The sequence below is a fragment of the Filicampus tigris genome, chromosome 22 (genome assembly GCF_054856515.1).
Source record: "Filicampus tigris isolate MCC_2025a chromosome 22, RoL_Ftig_1.0, whole genome shotgun sequence".
NCBI lineage: Eukaryota > Metazoa > Chordata > Actinopteri > Syngnathiformes > Syngnathidae > Filicampus > Filicampus tigris.
This window is the reverse complement of record NC_141238.1, coordinates 5,404,238-5,424,455: the sequence shown is the minus strand read 5'-3', so window position 1 is coordinate 5,424,455 and position 20,218 is coordinate 5,404,238. Positions and strand designations below refer to the sequence as shown.

Genomic DNA, 20,218 nt, shown 5'->3' with positions numbered 1-20,218 from the left:
AGGTCCCTCTGGTGTTCAATTTTTAAAGGCGGGCACTGATCGGAAGCTAGCGATGCTAACCGCTATCCTCATCCACAATCATCGTATTGTTGTATCACTGTTCCACAGAGCGCTATAGTTAAATGCGAAAAGTCGATTCCTCAACTAGTCGACTAATCGGTCCAACCCTTACTTTTTCGATCCGTCTTCAGAAAAGAACATAAAAGATATCCAGTCCGGAAAATAGACGTTCCTGCTAGTGTTCCGGCAATTTTGGAGCGGCTGATCCGAGATGGTTGAGGTAGTCCCTTGACAAAATTCCGATCATCTTCCAATGCAAATGATTTGGAGTGACTCCGGTGAATCCGGTGGTAGGTCCAAGACTGGATCTGCAGGTTGCTAATATTCCACTTTTTCAGGGCAATATCACAACGTTTGGTTCCTCCTCGTCAGTTATCGAACCCTCCGAGTAATAACTCGCAAGATATTTATCGCTGCTCCGGTCTTAATCTTCTGTTAGTCTATTTGGACGAGCTGGTTCAAAGTAAATGACTCTCGTTTGTTTACGAGGTGGACAGCTGCTATTACTTTCCGACAACAAGCTGCTCGGAATGGATACACAAAACCGGATCGAGAAAACACGAGGCGATTGTCCGTCTCGTCACATCGCATCATCGTCGCCGAGCAGCTGTTTGGTGACTTTGCACGGCAACTTCCTGTTGGATGGAGACCGAAGAGCTGCACTCTGCACTGCGGCGACGGACCCCCGGCAACAGCCCCCACCCCCCACCCGCCGCCGCTCCCCTTCCTCTCCTCTCCCGGACGAATGCGCTTTGACAGCTAACGTTTCATTCCCACCAGCCGCCGACATTTACCGCAGCCTGTGCGGAAGGACGAGAGGACAATCCCCGCACGGTGAGGATCGTTTGAAATCTCAAACGTCGGGTCATTCGCGTTACAGGGTTTAAATCGATGCCCCAAAAAAAAAAAAAAAAAAAAAAAAAAAAAAACTCAATATCTAATTAAGCCACCAGGAAAACAGAGCCGAGTTACATTCAATGTCAACTTGAGGGTGCGTGCGTGTCCTCCGCCTCCGGGGGGCGCACTGCCGCAAGGAAGCCGGATGGGAAAAGGTCATCCTCTAGCTGCAAAGCCTCCTGGGTAATGTAGTTGAGATGGCTTCCGTTTGCACGAGACGCTTGTCCAGGCAACTTAGATGAGTTGGGAAAAGGGGATCCAAATGCGTTTGTTGTGTTTTTTTTCTTTTGCCATGGACGCCACTCTTACTTGATGCTTATAGACCTGTATATATAATTTTATTGATCCTGATTACTCCTCACTACGCTAGCTTGAGCACTTACCTGTCGTAGGGGACTTGGCCTTGTCGTTAAGCACTCACCTCCACGGCGTTTTGTCCACTTCTGTCCTCCACCTCCTGGTTTCCTGAAGCCACATTGTCACATGAACGCCGCTGTTATGCCGTAACACGTATTTTACGTGAGAAAAATCGCAAGGAAGACCACCAGACCAAAAATTCCCCAAAAACCCTAACATATACTTTTCAGTTTTAAAAGCGGCGTGGTCGAGCATGCTATTACCTACCTGACGTGCCGCCGTGTATTCCCCGCAGCTCCAGTTGCGTGCCGTTGTTGATCGGGTGCGTCTTGGCCCCTTGCTGCTTCTCCAGCTCCCCTGAAGTGAGCGAGCGAGAGCATAAGACACGCACCGCCGCCCTCATGATCGTCATCATCATCGCGGCGGCGTTACACGGGGTCGACATGCACCTCCCGCGCCGTCCGCTCACGGCGTGGCTCTTTATCGCGGTAATTAAACGCCACGGTTGATGCTAATTGCACGTCGCCGCCGATCACGCCGACTATGTAATGTCGCTTTGGATTCAATTGTCCATTATATGTCCCCCAGTATTGGGGAGTAAAAAAAAAAAAAAAAAAATCTTACACTCAATGCGTATCTGCTCCATTTCCGACACCTCGGCGATGGACTCCTTTAGGTCTTCCACAAATTTGAGCAGCTCCTCGGCACTTTGCGCGCAGAAGTTGAGCACCTGCTTCTTGTCGGAGCCAAATGGCGACAGGATGGTGATGCCGTGAGGGTAGTCTGATGAGGGCCGAATGGACAAATTCAAAAAAAATTACAATTAAGTGTGGTCAAAAAAATGCAGATACGGTGACTCACATTCATTCTCAAATAAGTGGAACTGCATTCCGAGAAGGCCCAGTGCTTTGCAGAAAGTGTAGGCCGCCGAACTCTTCTTCTTTGGACAAAGCTTCAATATCTATGGATGGACACAAAAAAAAAACAACAAAAAAAATGTACTGAAAGAAATTAAACTTTTTAAAAATGTATTCAAAATAGAAAAAATGTATGTCTGTTTTTGTTGTTGGGTCTTTTCCAGAAATAACTTTCTTCTTGCGTCTGATTGGCCAAATATGGCATGGTCTGTTCTTTACCAAATATTGCCATGATTAAAAGTGCTTTAATATTTATTTCTCATCCGCGTCTAATCGCTAGCAGGTTGCACACCCTTGCGTCACACCGCAACTACTTCCTGCTTCTGTGTCTCAGAATCATCAATTACTAAGGATGTAACGATTCACTCGAGCCCCGATTCGATTCGATTTTCAGTTCCCGATTTTCGATTCGATTCGATTTTTTGAAATTTGCTACCGTGCTTGTCTCTGTGCACTAGTGTGGTTCTGCAGCCATCCACAAACGCAATACGCAATGAATGTTTGGCGCAAAAGCATCATTCGATCCACTCGATTTTTCGATGAATCAAATCGATTAATCGGAGCGAAGCGATTTTAATTTTTTAAATTTCAAATTGTACTTTCATTGGCTACTTTGCATTTAACATTTAAAACTTGTTTTCCTTTTACCTTGTCAATTTAAAAAAAACAATTGGGTTTCGGCATCAAAGCTTTTGCAATCATTGTGACTTTGTGGCGACATCCCTGCCACTTTTCAGATACGAGCAGCAAACGTCTCGTGAGAATTCGCCCCACTGCTAACTTTTCATGAAAAACGAAAAAGAATTCCCCAAAATGTGCCTTTTACCCTCCCCCCCGCAGCCACCAATTAAGAGGACACGACTTCCGTCCTCCCCTTTTGCGTGAGATCAGCATTTTTGCATAATGCCGGCTGCTCAACGCCTTTGAAACGATAACCCGCGACGTGACTCCTAATGAGAATAATAATTATGCCCGACACAAAGTCTTTGATTTGTGCCGTGGCCCGAATCAAGCGCTTTTTTACTGCCGCACCTTCCGGCTGCTCTGCGGGGAGGGTGAGGGAAGACAGATCTTTCCTGCTCGACTTTATTAGAAGAAACACACGCAGAGACGTCTGAATTAAAAGACGTCACAACGGTATAATCTGGCCAGGCATATTTTTGAAAGTTACCACAATGAGATCGTTGAAGAGGAACACTTCTCGCTGGTGCGCCGCCTGCTTCTGGGCCTTGTTGACGTCCGTCACCTCAAAGAGACGACTGCAGCACACCAGTCGTCTGTGAGGCACCGACAGCACCTGCGGACACGTTCAGGCAAAACTAATCAATCCCCGCACACCACCGTGGGGACTTAACTTTACTGTAAAAAAGGATCTTGGCTCATTTCTGCTACTTAGCAGGATGGAAGCATGGTTGACATTCATTTTTCTTGAAAAAAAACACGAGTCATTTCAGGTCTCTGGATGGCTACCTTTGTTGTTTCAAAAACTTTTATTTTCCCCACCCCATTTTCCCAAAATAATTAGCAGGATTATGTGGATGCGTGACACACAGTGCAAGGAAGATATTTTTGATGAGGATCTGATTCATTTTCATCATTACAATAATAGCTCTTCCTCAGTCCATCAGTGACGGACACCCGTTTTGCTGACGATAGACGAATGACGGGGCGCCTTATAAAAATGACGACCGGCGAATGACGGAAGAGGATTTTCACTCATCCTCACTCACCGTCAGTCCATCACTGACGGACAGTAGTCCGCCCTTTATCCGACGTTTTTTGGGAAGGCTGACGGATCAACAGACTTCTGATGGACTAACCGACGATTACAAATCAGTTCGTCACGAAAAAACGACGGGTATCCTGGCCGCTGACGGATGACGGACCAGCAAAATTGAGTCAAATTTTTCAATTGTTGTACTTCTTTGCAAAATCCAAACATGGCCCCCTGATTTTTTTTTCTGATGTGTAGTTTGCATCTTTCCATAAAGGTGATAGCGGGCGGTTTCTTCTTCCTCGCTTCCTCTCCTTGCTCTAATCCGATCACGTTGATTGTGAGCCGCGCGGGTCCCGTCGCAGTGCTCGATTAAAAGGGGTCACGGAAAGGTTTATCACAACAGAGGCTCGGCTGCACAAAATTGCCTTGGCGGAGTGGTCCAATCATATCCTTGGATAAAAAGGAAACGATGGAAGGGCTGTCACGAGCACAGCCGGCTCTCATTTGTGATCGGATCAGAATACACGCCCCGGCATTTCCACTTTTCATTTTCCGTCGGCACCCCTGCCGATAATTTGCGCAACCTTCTGCTTGGCACCGCGGGGATGGTGCACATTTCCCGCTCGCCTCCGTTTTTTCATCCCAGCTCATGTCAAAAGAGGCACGTCATGGCGTCATTAGCATGCAACCCGCATTGTGTCCTGACCGTGTTATTCGGAACTTATACGACCCCCGTGAGTTTATCCTAAATAGACAAATGTTGTATTTACGGTGCGGCAAATATTTGAGATGCAGTGAGGACTTAGCTTTAATCAAGTCTTAAAATATTCATACCCGCCAAACTTCCATTAGGGACAAAGCCATTACAATGAACTCCCGTTTATACGTTTTGCACCCATCAGCAATACGTGTAAATTCACGATATTGAGAGACCATATCAGTCTGCCACATGCTTGGAACACAAAACTTATTAAAGCAGACTCCCGCACTCGAACAGTTCACCTATTAAGATGCAAAACATGCTCGCTTCGAGCAACCTATTTCTCACTTCCATTTGAAGTTTACTTTTAATTTGACGAAAACAAACAAATGGGACATAAACGTTGCGCATTTAAACTGAAATATTAAGCCGTACCGTATTAGTTTGCAAGTGACAGTATATGAAGTTTTCTTTGCCCGGATGCGGGTGAGCAGGGGTTATGCAAATAAACTCGACTGACTAATCATAATAAAACTACAATGCAGCCAGTCCACAATAAACTTTCTTTTCCTCTCGCCAATTGTGGAGCTGACAGCTCCTTGTGGGCAGGAGGAGTCACTTCCTGTCTCAACGATCCATCATTTGGGGCTCTGACTACGCTCCCTCTGTCATCCGATGGCTACCCATCCATCACTGACACAGTTGCAGGGGGCGGAGGCAAAAACACAGGAGGGGGAGGGGGCGAGGAGATTGGCAGCGATCGGGAGTCTCAATGTCATCGAGAAAGTCGAGAGGAGATGAGCGAGAGTAACTTTTTCCTCCGTGTCTCTGTTGAGTGTGACTAACGGGAGGGTAAAGTTCAGAAGGTTGTGGTTGTGGTTGATTTTGAAACCAATCAGCATGCTAGGCAAGAGTGCATGGTAGGGATGTATCGATTCACTCGAGCCCCGATTCGATTCGATTTTCAGTTCCCGATTTTCGAATCGATTCGATTTTTTAAAAATTGCCACCGCTTGTCTCTGTGCACTAGCGTGGTTCTGCAGCCATCCACAAACGCGACACGCAATGAATGTTTGGCGCAAAAGCATCATTTGATCCACGCATTCAAAATACGCTATGCAACTAAAATGAAAAAACGTTTCAAGACATTATTTTCTAGATGAATTCGATCAACTCGATTTTCGATTAATCGAATCGATTAACCGATTAATCAGGACGAACCTTTTTTAAATCGCTTTTAGATTACTCGTTACATCCCTAGTGCATGGGCTAAAGAAATGTTTTGCTCCGAATAAAAGAAGACCTTGCCGCATTGAGGGCGTACCGCAAAAACACTTAACGTGAAATCATCATCATCATCCACCGGGTTTACAGAGCAAAAAACACTCTTAGTTCAATTGTGCTTGGACACAAAAGCGGCGCACATACATGCAGCTATTCAGGCTCTAAAAGCATTGAAAACTTTTCACCTAAAATGGCCGGGAAGCATTCCGCCGCGAGCAGCGCCTAATGACGGATGGCGCTGGCCTAACGAGTTCGAGGTACTCATTGCTTTCTAATGGATAACAAATGCGCTCCGCTAACGCTACTTAAGCTAGGTGATAGTGATAAGGCCGTGAATAATGACTGACTTGGCATGGAGAGTGCGCGAGTGTCGCCACTTGTGATAAATCGTCGTCCGGCGCTCGACTACCGCGCCGCCCGATGGTTGTTGTCCAAGAAACGAGGCATAGAGCAAGACGCGGATAAGGGGGAGGGAATTTTGTCTCCTCACCGTTTTCATGCCCACGATGGATTGTTCCACCTTGGAGACGTAGGTGACGTGGTCCTCGTTGGAGCGCAGTTCTCTCATCTGGATTCTCTCGTAGATGCCCACCACCATGTCGCGGGGGATGTCCGCCCCGTCGTCCACGCCTGAGAAAGTGGGGGGCAAATGTTGATGACACACACATGATGATTAAAAAAAAAAAAAAAGAAGTCAGCTAGAATGAGGCTTCAAAAATCATGACAAATCAAGCCTTCCTCTCCACCCTCAAATGTTGTGGGCGTGTCCACAGAATTAGCTGAAACCACGCCCTGCTCAACTGTTACCTGACAATCAAATACCATCAACCTAGAAAAACGGTGGCTAATTTATCTCATCTTTTTCATGCCAACATACAGTATATCTGGTTGGAATACACCCCATCGGATAGGGATGTTACGATTAATCGCCCCGATTAATTGATTAATCGATTCGATTAATTGAAAATCGAGTTGATTCAATTCATCTAGAAAATGATGTATTGGAAATCATTTTCGTATTGCGTTTGTGGATGGCTGCAGAAACATATCAGTGCACAGAGACAAGCATGGTAGCAATTTTTTAAAAATCGAATCGAAAATCGGGAACCGAAAATCGAAAATTCAATCGAATCGAATCGGGGCTTGAGTGAATCGTTACATCCTTACCACCCTCTCATCACGGGGCTTTCCCACTACGCAACAACTAGCCAAACATTCAACAGTTGCTCTCAATGTTTGATCTCGCTTATTATTTTGACAGAAATGTGTTTTAAAAAAAATTCAAGAGAAAAACACTCCTCCTCCTTCTCGTCACCTGTCCTTTATTCAACCTCTGCTTGTCTCCATTTAATGTTGACATGGGGTCATGGGAGTGGAGGTTAATAGCCCAGCGAGGGGTTTACACCTGAACGCAGCACGGGTCAAGGCCGTAGCCGGGCACGTTCTCAAGCTGACAGATGCTGCGATACTCCCTGCTCACCTCGAATCAAGTTTTAAAACGCCAATTAGGTCTGTTGAAGGCTCGGCTGATTGGCTCAAATTATGGCAGCCTCCAAACTGAGAAAATTAATCAACCGAGGTGGGGGGGCTCCATCCCCAAAATGAGATTAATAACAAGGGTAGTGGATGGAGAGATGACACAAAAAACTCCAAAGACAAATAGAGCAGCTGGGACGGCATGGCATATTTTCATTTGCGTAAAATGCCGGGATTGATTTTCCGGCTTGATGTAATCGCCGCACGCCGTCTGGATGAATTTACTGAAGTTGGTGCGCATCGACCTCCCGCGGGCCTGATTGATCGGCGTTTTTGTTGCGTACCTCGGAGGTTGCGTATGAAGTCCTCCAGCAGCATCTTGCGGTCGGGCTTGATGTTGGGGCTGTACATGTCGGTGTTGAGCAGAATGATGGCGAAAGCCAGGATGAAGATGGTGTCAGGGTTGTGGAACTGCTGCACCACATCGGGGTTGCACATGCAGTAGCGCTGGCTGCAAGGAGGCACGAATATGGACGGATATAAATCTGACATCAAATACACAAGCCGCTATGGCCACAAATAGCCCAGGCAGTCAAGACGTAAACTGGCTAACAGCTCATTTGTTGACTCCCACGTCACTCACCAGGCCAGGCCTCACCTTTTAATATGGCAAAATCAATTTTGGCCCGATTACTCAATTAATTGATAGAACAATCAATTCTAAAAACATTCAATAGCCGCAGCCCTACTTAACTCATTGACTGCCATTGACAAATTTACTCGTCTTTTTCACATTTAATCCCGGGAATTTATTTATATATTTTTCAAAATTTTTTCAAACTTTAATGTAAAAGAGGGTCTGAAAATGTCTGGCAGTGAATGAGCTAAGATCCGTTTTTTGTAAGAAAAAGCTCATTATTTTCAATCCACATGAATATTTATATGCACACAATTATATTTGCACAAACACGCCGCCTATGTAACCTTGAGCTGGCGCATGAAGATTAAGTGTAAACAACAAACAGAAAGACAACAATGACACATTCCAATATTTTTTTTCGTAGCCCAAGTAGGAATGCGTCGCGTGGAATTCACACAATTAGCGCGCTACATCATTAGCGCGAATGCTCGACTCGCTCCGAAATTGCACTATAAGAAGAAAAATTGTCTCACACCATTCAAAAGATGAATAGTATTAGAATATCGTGGAAGCAGATGAAAGCTAGTCAGGATTTATTGCTTTAATTTGACTTTGTGTGATGCTCAAATATTCCTCTCTGTAGCTTTAAAACACATTTGTCCTACCGGGTTGAACGCATCATGCATCACGCAGTGCTCCACTGGGTCCTCGTCTGTAGTTAAACACGCGGAAGCTTTTATGTACAGTACGTGCACAACTCGGAGAGCATAAATGCGCATCATACCGGAGCACCACAACATTCGAAGTCAGTCATCACCAAATATAGTCGACCAATAGTGCGTCATAAGAAAATGCACAGTCTCAAAGATTGTGTGTGTGTGTGCACCCGGTGGAAAGATATTATTTCAGTCAGATGCAGAAAGTATGAACATTCCCCGGCTCGCGGATAAATAATACAACAGTACAACGGTGTATGAGGAATCAGACAGCAAGTAAGGAATGAAATGTGTGTGGTGTGTAATAGATCATTTGAGCAGTCATCGTTTGCGCACCGAGCCCGTCACAAGGTTTTATGGGCCTGTTGAGCTGCGTGAAGTCTCCGTAGGACTTATACGCTCGTATTAGTATTCTGCAAATATGCACATACAGGAGCTGGGCTAGCCGTTTTTTTTAACGTGTGTCTTTTAATGTGGCAAAAAAATTTAGAATGACAATTAGAATGAACTACTTTCACAAAGATAATGTGCCTTATAAGCCGGTGCGCCTTATGTATAAAAATGTATTAAAATAGACCGTTCATTGATGTTGCACCTAATAATACGGTGTGCCTAATGGTGCAAAAATATTTTCTTCAGATATCTATTATTGTATTATCAATATTATTGTCATTTTTAATTTTATGTACAGCTGTGGTTGTCTCTAGAAATACAATTGAGTTGAATTAAGTTAGTAGAGCTAGCTTAGGGATAAAACAGAGTGGTAAACACCGGAGACGGACTGATGAATAGCATAAGTGTCGCAGTGTTATAACCTTTCAAGCCGTGGATATTTGAACACAAATGGTAGAATGACACATGTAGACAGATAATTGAACACTCACAGGAATATATTCTTCATCTTCTGCGAAGAACGACTAATATTATTGCAGTTTACTGAGGAACCGAGAGCGGCTCACTATACAGTATAGCCGTCTGTCATTACTGCCTTTTTATAAAATACAATATTATAGAGTGCCAAATTCCTAATCAAAAACACATTACACACATTTTTGTTGGTGTTTTTTGGGAGGTTGGAACGGATTAATAGCATTTCCATTCATTTTAGTGGGGAAAGATGATTTGACATTAAAGTATTTTGAATTTCAAGCGTGCCCACGGAGCGAATTGAACTTGTATCTCAAGGCACTACTGTATCTATTATTTCGTAGGAAACGCAGCGTGACTAAGCCTTTTTCGGGGATGTTACATTATGCAAATAGACAGTGTACACATGAGCAGCGCCATTTTGTTCATTCATTTTGTCCACTGACGCAGCAAACGGTGAGGCTGCTGCTGCTGCTTCCCATGCCCTCCACGATTTTTGTGAGATGCCTTCATGTCCCCCCCCCCGCTTGTTTTCGGAGGCGCTTCTGATCTCAGCAGGGGAGGTAAGGGAGAGGGTTGAGGGGGGGACATGAAGTGCCAGTGGACGTTACGTAACGCTGGTTATTTATAAACCCTCCACCCTCTTTTGTTTTTGTGCCCTTTTCAATCCTTCCCACCCCCCCTCAGGTTTGTTCCGCTCTCACGCCTCTGCTCTAACACGCAGATGCCCGGGCATTGCCGGTGCCAAGGTCCCTAGCCACACTTTTTGTTTACCTCCTTGTCGTGCACCTCAGGCAACTGTGACAGGTGGCTGTTGAGCACAGAGATGCCAGACGGCGTCAACTTGTGTTTATTTTGCAACTGTGATGGGGAAGAGGAAAGATCCAACACACATTTGCCAGACTCACATTGGAGCGTCTATTTTTCTGTATTTTCTGATGCAAAATGTAAGAAATTATTATTATTTTTTTTTTAGTTAAAAAAATAATAATATCTATATATATACATTTTTATTTGATTATTTTTCATATTATCTATCAAAGCTTGGATTTTTCTTGATTACCAAAAATGGACTTTACTCAACTCCACTTTATTTTTACAGCACTTTAAAAAAAAAACAACAACCACAGCTGGAACAAAGTGATACTAAATATCGAATATCGAATATCGAAATATCGAAATATCAAAATATCGGGTTGTTAATTCAAGCCAAAGAGTTGGGTCAAAGGAATAACACACCTCCCAATCAAAAAAAAATGGGGTTGCTTTGCTAGACCAATCTAAATATAGTTTGGTTTTTTTTGTTTATTTTTTTTGTGTGTGGGTTATTTATCTGACCAAACTTTTTGGGTCAAATAACCCAAAATGTTGTGTAAGCTCCTTTTTGCCCCATATTTGGTTATTTTTGACCCAACTGTTTTAAGTATACGCTAACTGTTTTTAGACTGCCAGACATTTTCAGATCCTCTTTTACCCTTACGTTTGAAAAAAATTGAAAAAAATATAAATAGGTTCCTGGGATTGGATGGCTGGACTGTGAAAAGACAAGTAAATTCGTCAATGGCAGGGAATGAGTTAAAATACAAAACACAATAAACGATCAAATAATAATAACAACATAAATGTTACAAAATGGAATAAAAGTGTTCAAATGAAAATATACTTCTTTAAAAACAAACCCATGAAGCGCGTCTTAGAACTTACTATCCCAGCCCATATTTTACTAATTTACAAGTCCAACAGTTTATGTTCTTGTCTGACGTTTCAACCAGACACCTTGCCGACTGAACAAGCGAGGTACAGACAAAAAAACATTCATATCCTAGCAACAGAACAGTTGAAAAATCTGCAAATCACTTCCTAATTACCTGAAAGCCTCAATGAGACGTTCCACCTTCTGGGCTTCTCCCTGGACACGAATGTGGGCCTGGAATTTCCTCAGCGCATCGTCCAGCTCCATACCCGAGAAATCCATCTCATCCACCACGCAGCTGTTGAGTTAGAGGCGCAAAGTAAGCCAAACGTAATAAGTGTGCATGAGCACGACGGGATCGATGAACCCGGGGGATGTAGACTGGAGATAAGGGCTCTCTAATTCAACACTCGCACGCAGATGAGGAGGAATGGAGGAATAAGGAATGGAGGATGAAGATGCAGCTGGCGAGCAAACATGTGGAAATCTCCCCGAGCGGAAAATCCTCCTCGCACCTGACAACTAAATCTTAATTACCTTAATTAAAAAAAAGAAAGAAAAAAAAAAGTTTGTGACATGAGTTCACAGGAAGCTGGATACAAATTGGTTCAGGTGAAATGAGGTTTGGAAGGAAGTTTTAATGGACTTTAGAACTCATTTGCGATTTTTTTCTTGTGCTTTTACGCATGTATTTTTAATTCATTTTATATATTTGTATGTATTTTCTCATGTTTGTTTTATTCATATTAGTGCTGTCAAGCAATTACAATTTTTTTTACAAATCAATCGCAAAACTTTCCATAATTGATCGCGATTAATCGCATTTTTCAACTACAATTTTTTACAAAGCTTGAAAAAAGCTTTACTTGAGTAAAATCTTAAAAAAAAAAGTATATTTAGATTCAAAGACTGTTCTAATAGCTCTCTTTGATCCTTGAATATGATACCATACACCAAAGACGTCCAACTAATATGGTATTTGAATTTGGCTGTTCAAAGTGTGCAAATTATTTTGGATTTCTCCAACGAGCCGTTGAGCAACTTTTTAAAAGTAAATCTACATAAAAGTCCGTCTTTGTAATAGTGACTCTCCTCAAAGTTTGGCTGCACAGTGAGCAGAGTCAGCTGTTACAGGAAGTGAATAAAACAGAGTTAACTGAGTTAATCTTTTTTAGTGCGTTATGAAATTTAAATTAATCTCCATAGTTAATGCTTTAACTTTGACAGCCATAATTAATATGTATATATATATTAAGGCTAAGCGACTTGGATGGACTCCTCGTGACGGCTCCTGTCACTTCCTCCCGGGCCGTCATTCCTCCTCTAACATCAGACAGGATGCTTTACAGCCCGCCCACCACCAAACGCACACACAAACACACTCTCACACATTCCGAACATGTCGCTACATACACAACCACAGAGGGCAGGGCGCAGCTGTCGGGCCTTAAAAACGTCCGTTTTTACGAAGCAGGCAGTCGGGCAGGCGGCACGGCAACGCATAAAAAGCTACACGGCGCCAGATGGAAGCGTATTGTGAGCAGAGAATGAGTAGACGACCGCGGGGCTGCAACCAGACAAGAATCCTACTGCTCAACATCCATCAGTGGAACTAGTCCTGCGGGCCAAATCCATGACCACAATTTGGCTTAATTGACTTTGTGACATTTTAATATGCGTAGTATATGCGTAAGGAGACGTGCGGGGAATGAAGCATCGCCGTCACGCCGCAGGGGACACATTCGAGGTCAAACGTCCTCTCGCTGGACACAGTTCAGCAAAAGACAAATTGGTCAATAGACTGTGAATGAGTAGCATCTTCTGTCCTCTTTTCCCAGATCTCATCCAAATAATTTGATGTGTCACCATGTCAAAGCGGCCATTACAGCGATGCGAAAATGAGCGAAGCAACTCAAATGAAAAGCGGTCATTTAAATGCAAATGTTTGCTTGTGTGAGATTTACATCCCCGTGGCAACGGAGGCGAGCTCATACGGAGGCGTCCACTCACTCGAGGACGTCCCTATTGAAGGGCTTCTTGCTGTTGCCCAGGAACTCGCCTATCATCTGCCGACTCAGACCCTTCCTCTGCAGCAGGAAGTGGGCCACGCCAATGGGCGTGTCTGGGATGAAGCCACGCGAGATCAGGAACTGGAGGCCCTTGTCTGGATTCCTGGCGAAGATGAGGGAGATTAAGATGCGTCTTAGCTTGGCGCAATGATTTATCCCGAATTTCTACACAACACAAGTCAATATGCTTCACACACATTTAAAAACGGTTACAAACACAGTTAACAAGATTTAAAAGCAAAGTGACTCAATACAAATTAGCTTAGTAAAAGTGTGTACAGTGCAAGATTTTCTAAAACGTGACTTACTTTGAAAGACCTTAATCATAGGTATGGGGAAAGAACATTCAACCTTGATTTAAAAGCATTTACACTTAATTGGTATGTTTTGAATTGTTATTCATTCATATTATTCACTCTGACAATAAAAATGTAAGCAAATCTGGGGACCGTATTATACACGGGTACAAAGAAAAAATGGATTTTTAAGGGTAATTTGGGGGGGCGGGTATTCTACATGGGGGGTGCGTGTAAATCATGAGATTTTACGGTAGTACTAGTACCATGAGTGGTACGTGGGCACTCTCTAGTGGTATGACAGAGAATCACTGAATTACAAATAAAACCCGAACCCTGCATGTGCATTTGATTTGTTGGTTTTCATGTATTTCTATTGTACCAAACGGCTGTACTGCAACTGTTATTAATACATTGCCAAAAAACGCTTCTGTTTATTTCGATAGTGAGACATGGTGGTTAGCATTAGCAACTAGCCAAGAGAGAAAACCAAGGTTTGAGATTCTTATTTGACTTTTTGATGATGTTATTCCTGAAAATGTAGGTCAAATGGTTAAAATTCCCAGTGTCCGCTGTTTTTGTAAAGCTATAAGACACATGGAGAGGAGAGAAGGCGAGATGCTCCAGGGAGACTAGCGCGTGAATGCCGTCACCCTCCCTCTGTGTTCTCCTTTTATGTAACAGCGCGCCTGTGCGGCTAATGGGTTTAGCTAGGTGATGCTAGATGGTCAGGAGTAGGGAGGGATAAAGGGCAAGGGGGAGGCTGAGAGAGAACCAGACAGTAGATGTGAGCAAATGGCAGCATGAGCTAGCTGGCGATCCCGGCTCTGAAAGCATCTGCTCGCCCACTCTCCTGACGGCTGTCGTGTCGCTGAGCGAATTTGGCAGATTACTTGATGTTTTCCCAACACGCGCGCCAATCTCACACGCTGAATATCATTTGCGACGGCAAATGGACGGGGGGTGGCAAATTTGAGACGAATCGGGGATAAGTGGCGCAGAATGAGGGTGAGACAATCTTGGCAAAGTGATCAATATTGTGATCGCTGCATCACACCATGAGCTATTTGGAATATTCCGGTGAACTCATTCTGATACATTATATGGTCGATACATTTTCCAGCATCACTTATACCCCGACTACATTTAGCCATCATTTCAAAGCTACTACTCGGGCTTTTGGACATTTTTTTAAACCAAATTCCCGTGTGAACATCCAAAAGAGTGTGCCGAGGGTCACCGTGTTACATTTCGTGAGAAAACTAGCTTTGCCCGGCTCACCATCTGGATGCAGGCGATTGCGATTACTCTCAGGGTCTTTAACACGGCGGAAGGGGGGACAGGATGTTGATGCAAGATTTGTGAACACGTATACCGGTTGTAAAGAAACAATTACAAAATGCTGTACTCCTTTGCTGACTATTTTGTTATAATTAGCATTAATTCACATTTTAACTTTAAATGTACAGTACTTGTGCATTACATTTTCCGTTGTGCCGTGTAAAAAGAAAGCCCACAGCGGCCCTCTGCAAAGTACTTTGTGTTATTATCGTTTATCTGATGGTGATTCATCACAATGTTTTTTCTGACTTTATCGTTGCCCACTCAGATGTTGAATCAGCACAACTTGAGTAGGGGGAAAAGGGCAATTAAAGGAGCAGTAAATGTCACACGTGAAACGCAATGTGTCACCCTAACGTCAGCCTCCTCCTACTACTACTCCTACGCTAGCATATAAAAATACGATAAAAAAATTAACACAAACGACAAGCTTCTATTCGATTTGAGAATTGATCAAATGCTAACCCGCTAGAAGTAGCGGGGTGAAAAATGGCTGCCGTTTTGGCGGAATTTTCTAAAATAAACTTCAAATGCATCTAAAGTCCTCCATAACAAATAAATTCACTAAAAAAAACAATTGGCTGCTGAAGTACTTGACCTTTTCTACTGCCCACACTGCTCTTTGAATCAAAAATCGTTTCCTGTATTTAAAGGCGTTTTTGGGCCAGATTATCTATCGCCGTTAACACACAACTCCCCAAAAAGGGCATTTTTTTAACACAAAAAACTCAATTTCTCCGGAACCCATCGTCCAATTCACAAACTTATTGGTGTGTTTTAGTAAGGTTCAAGTGGCCATTCCAACCAGACTGTCATTTTGGGGAAATCTTGTCACATTTCTACTAGCATTTGGTATGCTAACATTCCAAAAGATATTAACCTAAGTATAAGCTTTAAGAGTTCTTGATAAAGGTTTTACATCTTCCGGGTACCATTTCTAGTGAGAACTGAATTGGTACGCATGCATAAAAGTGAGGGGAGCAATTTGATTGACGACCACTGACGAGCTTTTATTGGCCTGCGTCGTCGAAAAAGAGACGAGGTTGGCCCGAAGCTCGCGGGCCTGCTTAAGATGGACACCCCGTTACCGTTATTAGAGGGGAGTGTGGTGAAACTAATAAGCCCGGAGCATGATTTGCCTCTTTACTGTCCCAGTGCTCTCCTCCCTCGCAGCCAATTGATTAAAAACGTGCTTATCTTTAGACCGCAAACAGACTCTCCGTCACCTTATTCCCCTTAAACACACAGCGCATTATTCATCATTACACAAGTGTGTACACTTCTCCATGACCTTTTTAAAATGTGTCCAACAGATCAAGGGGACATGAACCAGCTGCCAATCAAACTGTTTTACCCCTTGATACGATCTGTATTTGCATTTAAAATGGCTCTGCACCAGTGAAAAGTGCTACATTGTCTTGGAAAAACACATTTCTTTTGCATTTTCTGTAATATCATAAGACGCCAAAAGATCATGCCAAAGCCCTGGCTCATAGGAAAATTGTTGGTGTCAAGGAAGTATGCTCAAGCGTTATAAGACAAAAAAAGATTCTAATTGTAATTCCTTACCTCGACTGAGAGACTAAGAATCTTTGTATGTTGGGGTGATGCTAAGTTTATCCGAGGTTGCGAGCTGAGAATCTTCACCTCGTATTGGTTTATGCTCCGCTCAACATTCAGTCACGTCAAGATTGAAATTCTGGATGCTTTTAGACAATAATGAGTAGGGATGTAAAGATAAATGGAAAATCGATTTAAAATCAATTCGTCCTAATTCATCGAAAATCGAGTCAATTCATCTAGAAAATGATCTCTTGAAACATTTTTTCATTCCAGATGCATGACACATTTTGAATGTGTAGATTAAATTATGCTTTTGCGCCTGACATCACCAGACTCGTGCACAATTTTTTAAAAATCGAATCGAATCGGGGCTTGAGTGAATCGTTACATCCCTAATAATGAGTCATGACAGTTACGTTAGATACCTTTGAGAAAACCTGTTTTGTTAAAAATGGATAGATGAATGGCTCACCTCTATTCCCCATGAATTGCTAAATGTTAATATTCTAAAGTGTGTAAACCCCTCGCTATTTATGACACTCCTCCTGCCTCCTCCCGCATCTCTTGTTCCAAGCGTCACGCTTGCGAAGCACAAGTTAATCGGCTTTACCGTCACATTTTTTTATTGCCTCTTCCAGATTTGCGTGAGGAGCCTTAATTGGGGCAATATCGCTGTGAAATCTTGTCGTCGCTCCCGGAGGATCCATCTCGACAAGGAGCTTTGACAGACATGTTGCCGTGACAACACAACAGCCAAGGATGGGGACGTTAACATTTCGAGCCGGAGGTGATGAGCCACGTGTCGCCAAAGGAGTCTCAAATTACATCCTGAATTGCATAGCGACGACCACTAATGACAAGTTTATCCTTTTGCATATAGTTTCTGGATTTACGTTTTATTTAATCCGATTTGATTTGCGAGACAGCTAATCTGACCGTAACATTAGGTACACCCACACATTATAATGGGATCACACTCATCTGTAGTTAGATATCCGTGTAAATCAACTAAATCAAAATAAAAATTAAAGAGTGTTAATAATTGTGAAAACTTTTGATCTTAATAAGGGAACAAACAAACACATTTTGCTACAGTAGAAATACAAGGTGTACCTAATGAAGGGGCAAGTGGACAGGTTGCCCGACAAACTTTACTGCCTCCAAACCAACGGAGCGTGACACGTTTCATGCGGGCGCCTCCGCCGCATCACCGCGTTCAGCCCCCGTGCACTCTTGTCGCCATGGCAACACCCCGTCTCCCAGGTCTATCGCCGGCACGCGAGAACCACTTTGCTCTCGACTATCACGAGTCTTACCGTCCGACCGCTTGCTGCCTATTTTCCCTTTCAGTCGCAGATGTGAAATGAAATGGACAGCAGACACTTTAAGAGACTTCTAAGAAAAATTGCATGACCCTAATCCGCGCTGCGTTCCCATCCGTGCAAAGGCTTGAGCTCTTTTAGAAGGGGGAAGCTCTCTAACTGAGAATTATGAAGCAGTGGTTACCAGGGGAGACAGAAGTCTGCACTTAACTAGACATGACTCTACTGTCCCTGTTTTTTCCTCAAGATGCCAAAATCTGAATACATCAATCACAGTTGACTTTACCTCTCTCTATCTACGGTGTAAAAAGTACAGATATCTTCTGCAGTTTACCGGAAAAATCTACTGAAGTACAGGAGGGGTTACTCACACATTGAAGAGGTTGAGGCCAATGCGGTAGAGGCGTTTCCGCATGACGTCAGTGGACAGCGTGGGTGACTTGCAGCTGGCGGGGTTCTCGCAGTGGTAGCGCGGCAGGCTAAGGATCATGGCCTGCAGAGCCTCTTTGGAGGAGGCCTCCGACGTGGAGCGGGCCTCCGTGGACGCGCTGCTGCTGCTCATCTGCTCCGAGCTGTTGTCAGCCGTCTCCGAGCCGCTCGGGGTCAATCGGAGCGGCTCGGACACAGGCGGGGGAGGTTTCGGGGGCTCCGGCGGAGGCGGCGCCACCACCGCGGCCTCCTGCTGGGGAGCTATTTTGTCCAGGGGGGTTGAGGGTGGAAGGTCCTCCCCGCTTAGCTCTTCTTCACTGGGAGGGGGTGCGGGGAACTCCATATCCTGATCACATAAGTCTATTTCTGGGAGAGGTGGGTGCTCTTGAGGGGGTGGAGGAGGATCAATGAGCTCAGCTGATGGGGGAGAGGGAGGTTCTTCAGGCGGGATGGACTGAGGAGTGGAGTTAGTTGCGATGGCTGCAGCACCTTCTTGCTGGGCGCAACTGCCCAGGGTAACTGACTCCATGACGGAAGACGAAACGCGGAAGTTCTGGCTGTCGATTTGAACCGTCACGTCCCGGAAGGCCATCATGAGCTTGCTGGCGCTTTTGGACAGGTCGCCGGGGTCCAGCGGGGCTTGATGAATGGACGACTCTCCCACGCCGCATCCCTCTCCTCCGCCTGCTGTTGCACTGAACTGATAAGCGCCGGCTTCTTGCAGCGAGCACATGGTCTTCAGGCTCCAGTTGCTGAGCGCATCGTCTATGGACTTTGCTAGGGACTGTACTTGCTCGGTGAAGGAGTCCTCCAGGTCGGTCAGGCTGCCGCCCACCGTGGCAGGCAGCGACGGCGACCGCACCAGAGGGATGCCCGCCAAGTTGCAGCCTTCTGCCAGGGCCCGTTCAGCCGAGAAGCCCTCAGTGTTCTGCATGCGCACCTTGCGCAGGGAGATGCGGCGTGGCAGACGACTCTCCAGCAGTGAGTTGCGGATCTTCTCAAAGTTCTTGCTGAGCTGATACTGGCGGAAGGCGGTCTGGATCTTGCAGGCGGCGCGGCGGGAAATGAGGTGGCCGCCGTATTTGTGCTCTAGCATTTCGATCTGGAAAGAAGGATAGAGAGGAGATAAATTGATGACTGATGAACACAAGACAGGGATATGTCAAGGGTAAAAAAAACAAGAAGACAATCCTTTCTACGCTCCAAGCTATAATGATGTCCGGTAACTGCGGCCAAATGGGGACAGTGACGATGAACATCATTGCTGACACCGTTGATGGTATAGAGTCTTGGTGGGGCGTTGAAGATGAATATCAAGAAAGGGTCAGAATGAATGGAGCTGGGCCGTGAAAATTAAGGGCACCCTGTGGATGGGTACACGAATGGTGAAACTGAGAGGTCATGAAGCCACAGACTTGGACTGATCTTTCACCAACAGTCTGCTTTGACCTCATGAAAAACAAACATGCAGCCGACTCACAGCATTTGGACAAAGCGCTCATTTTCTCCGCAAACACAACTCCTAATCTCCGTCAACTCCGCAGAGAGGTGCTTTAATTGTCTGAAAGTGAATGCGCCGCTAATCTTGCCTGTGAAATATGGCTGAAAGTCTGTGGGAAACTGATAGATGCCATGTAGCTGCTCCGCTGTCTGGCGGACATTCAAACACTTGATGAAACCTCCGTGCATAGCCGGAACAATCAAGGCATGTGTATCTCTGGAAACACTCAAGTGCGAGCTGTTATCTTGGCAAGTCACAATGCGCACCGCACATCTTTTGAAACCCCCACCAACCCTTGTCCTTGTTCAGAATTAATGGACGATTATACTTCTGTTGCTGCTCTGAACCTCGTTAAAGCTACAAGTGGAGGAGG

The 20,218-nt window shown here is 44.5% G+C and overlaps 1 protein-coding gene across 2 annotated transcripts in view; it reads right to left on the bottom strand.

Annotated features, from left to right (window-relative positions):
* iqsec3a (IQ motif and Sec7 domain ArfGEF 3a) overlaps positions 1-20,218 on the bottom strand; it is a 41,688-nt gene that overhangs the window by 3,212 nt on the left and 18,258 nt on the right. For both annotated transcript variants that reach the window (XM_086022932.1, XM_086022934.1), the window contains exons 4-13: positions 18,287-19,446; positions 13,335-13,496; positions 11,500-11,622; positions 7,753-7,919; positions 6,423-6,562; positions 3,403-3,528; positions 2,176-2,275; positions 1,939-2,097; positions 1,582-1,671; positions 1,379-1,422 (exon numbers count right to left, since the gene is read on the bottom strand). In XM_086022932.1, coding sequence (XP_085879058.1) covers positions 1,379-1,422; positions 1,582-1,671; positions 1,939-2,097; positions 2,176-2,275; positions 3,403-3,528; positions 6,423-6,562; positions 7,753-7,919; positions 11,500-11,622; positions 13,335-13,496; positions 18,287-19,446 — 2,271 coding nt within the window. The remainder of the gene's footprint in view (positions 1-1,378; positions 1,423-1,581; positions 1,672-1,938; positions 2,098-2,175; positions 2,276-3,402; positions 3,529-6,422; positions 6,563-7,752; positions 7,920-11,499; positions 11,623-13,334; positions 13,497-18,286; positions 19,447-20,218) is intronic.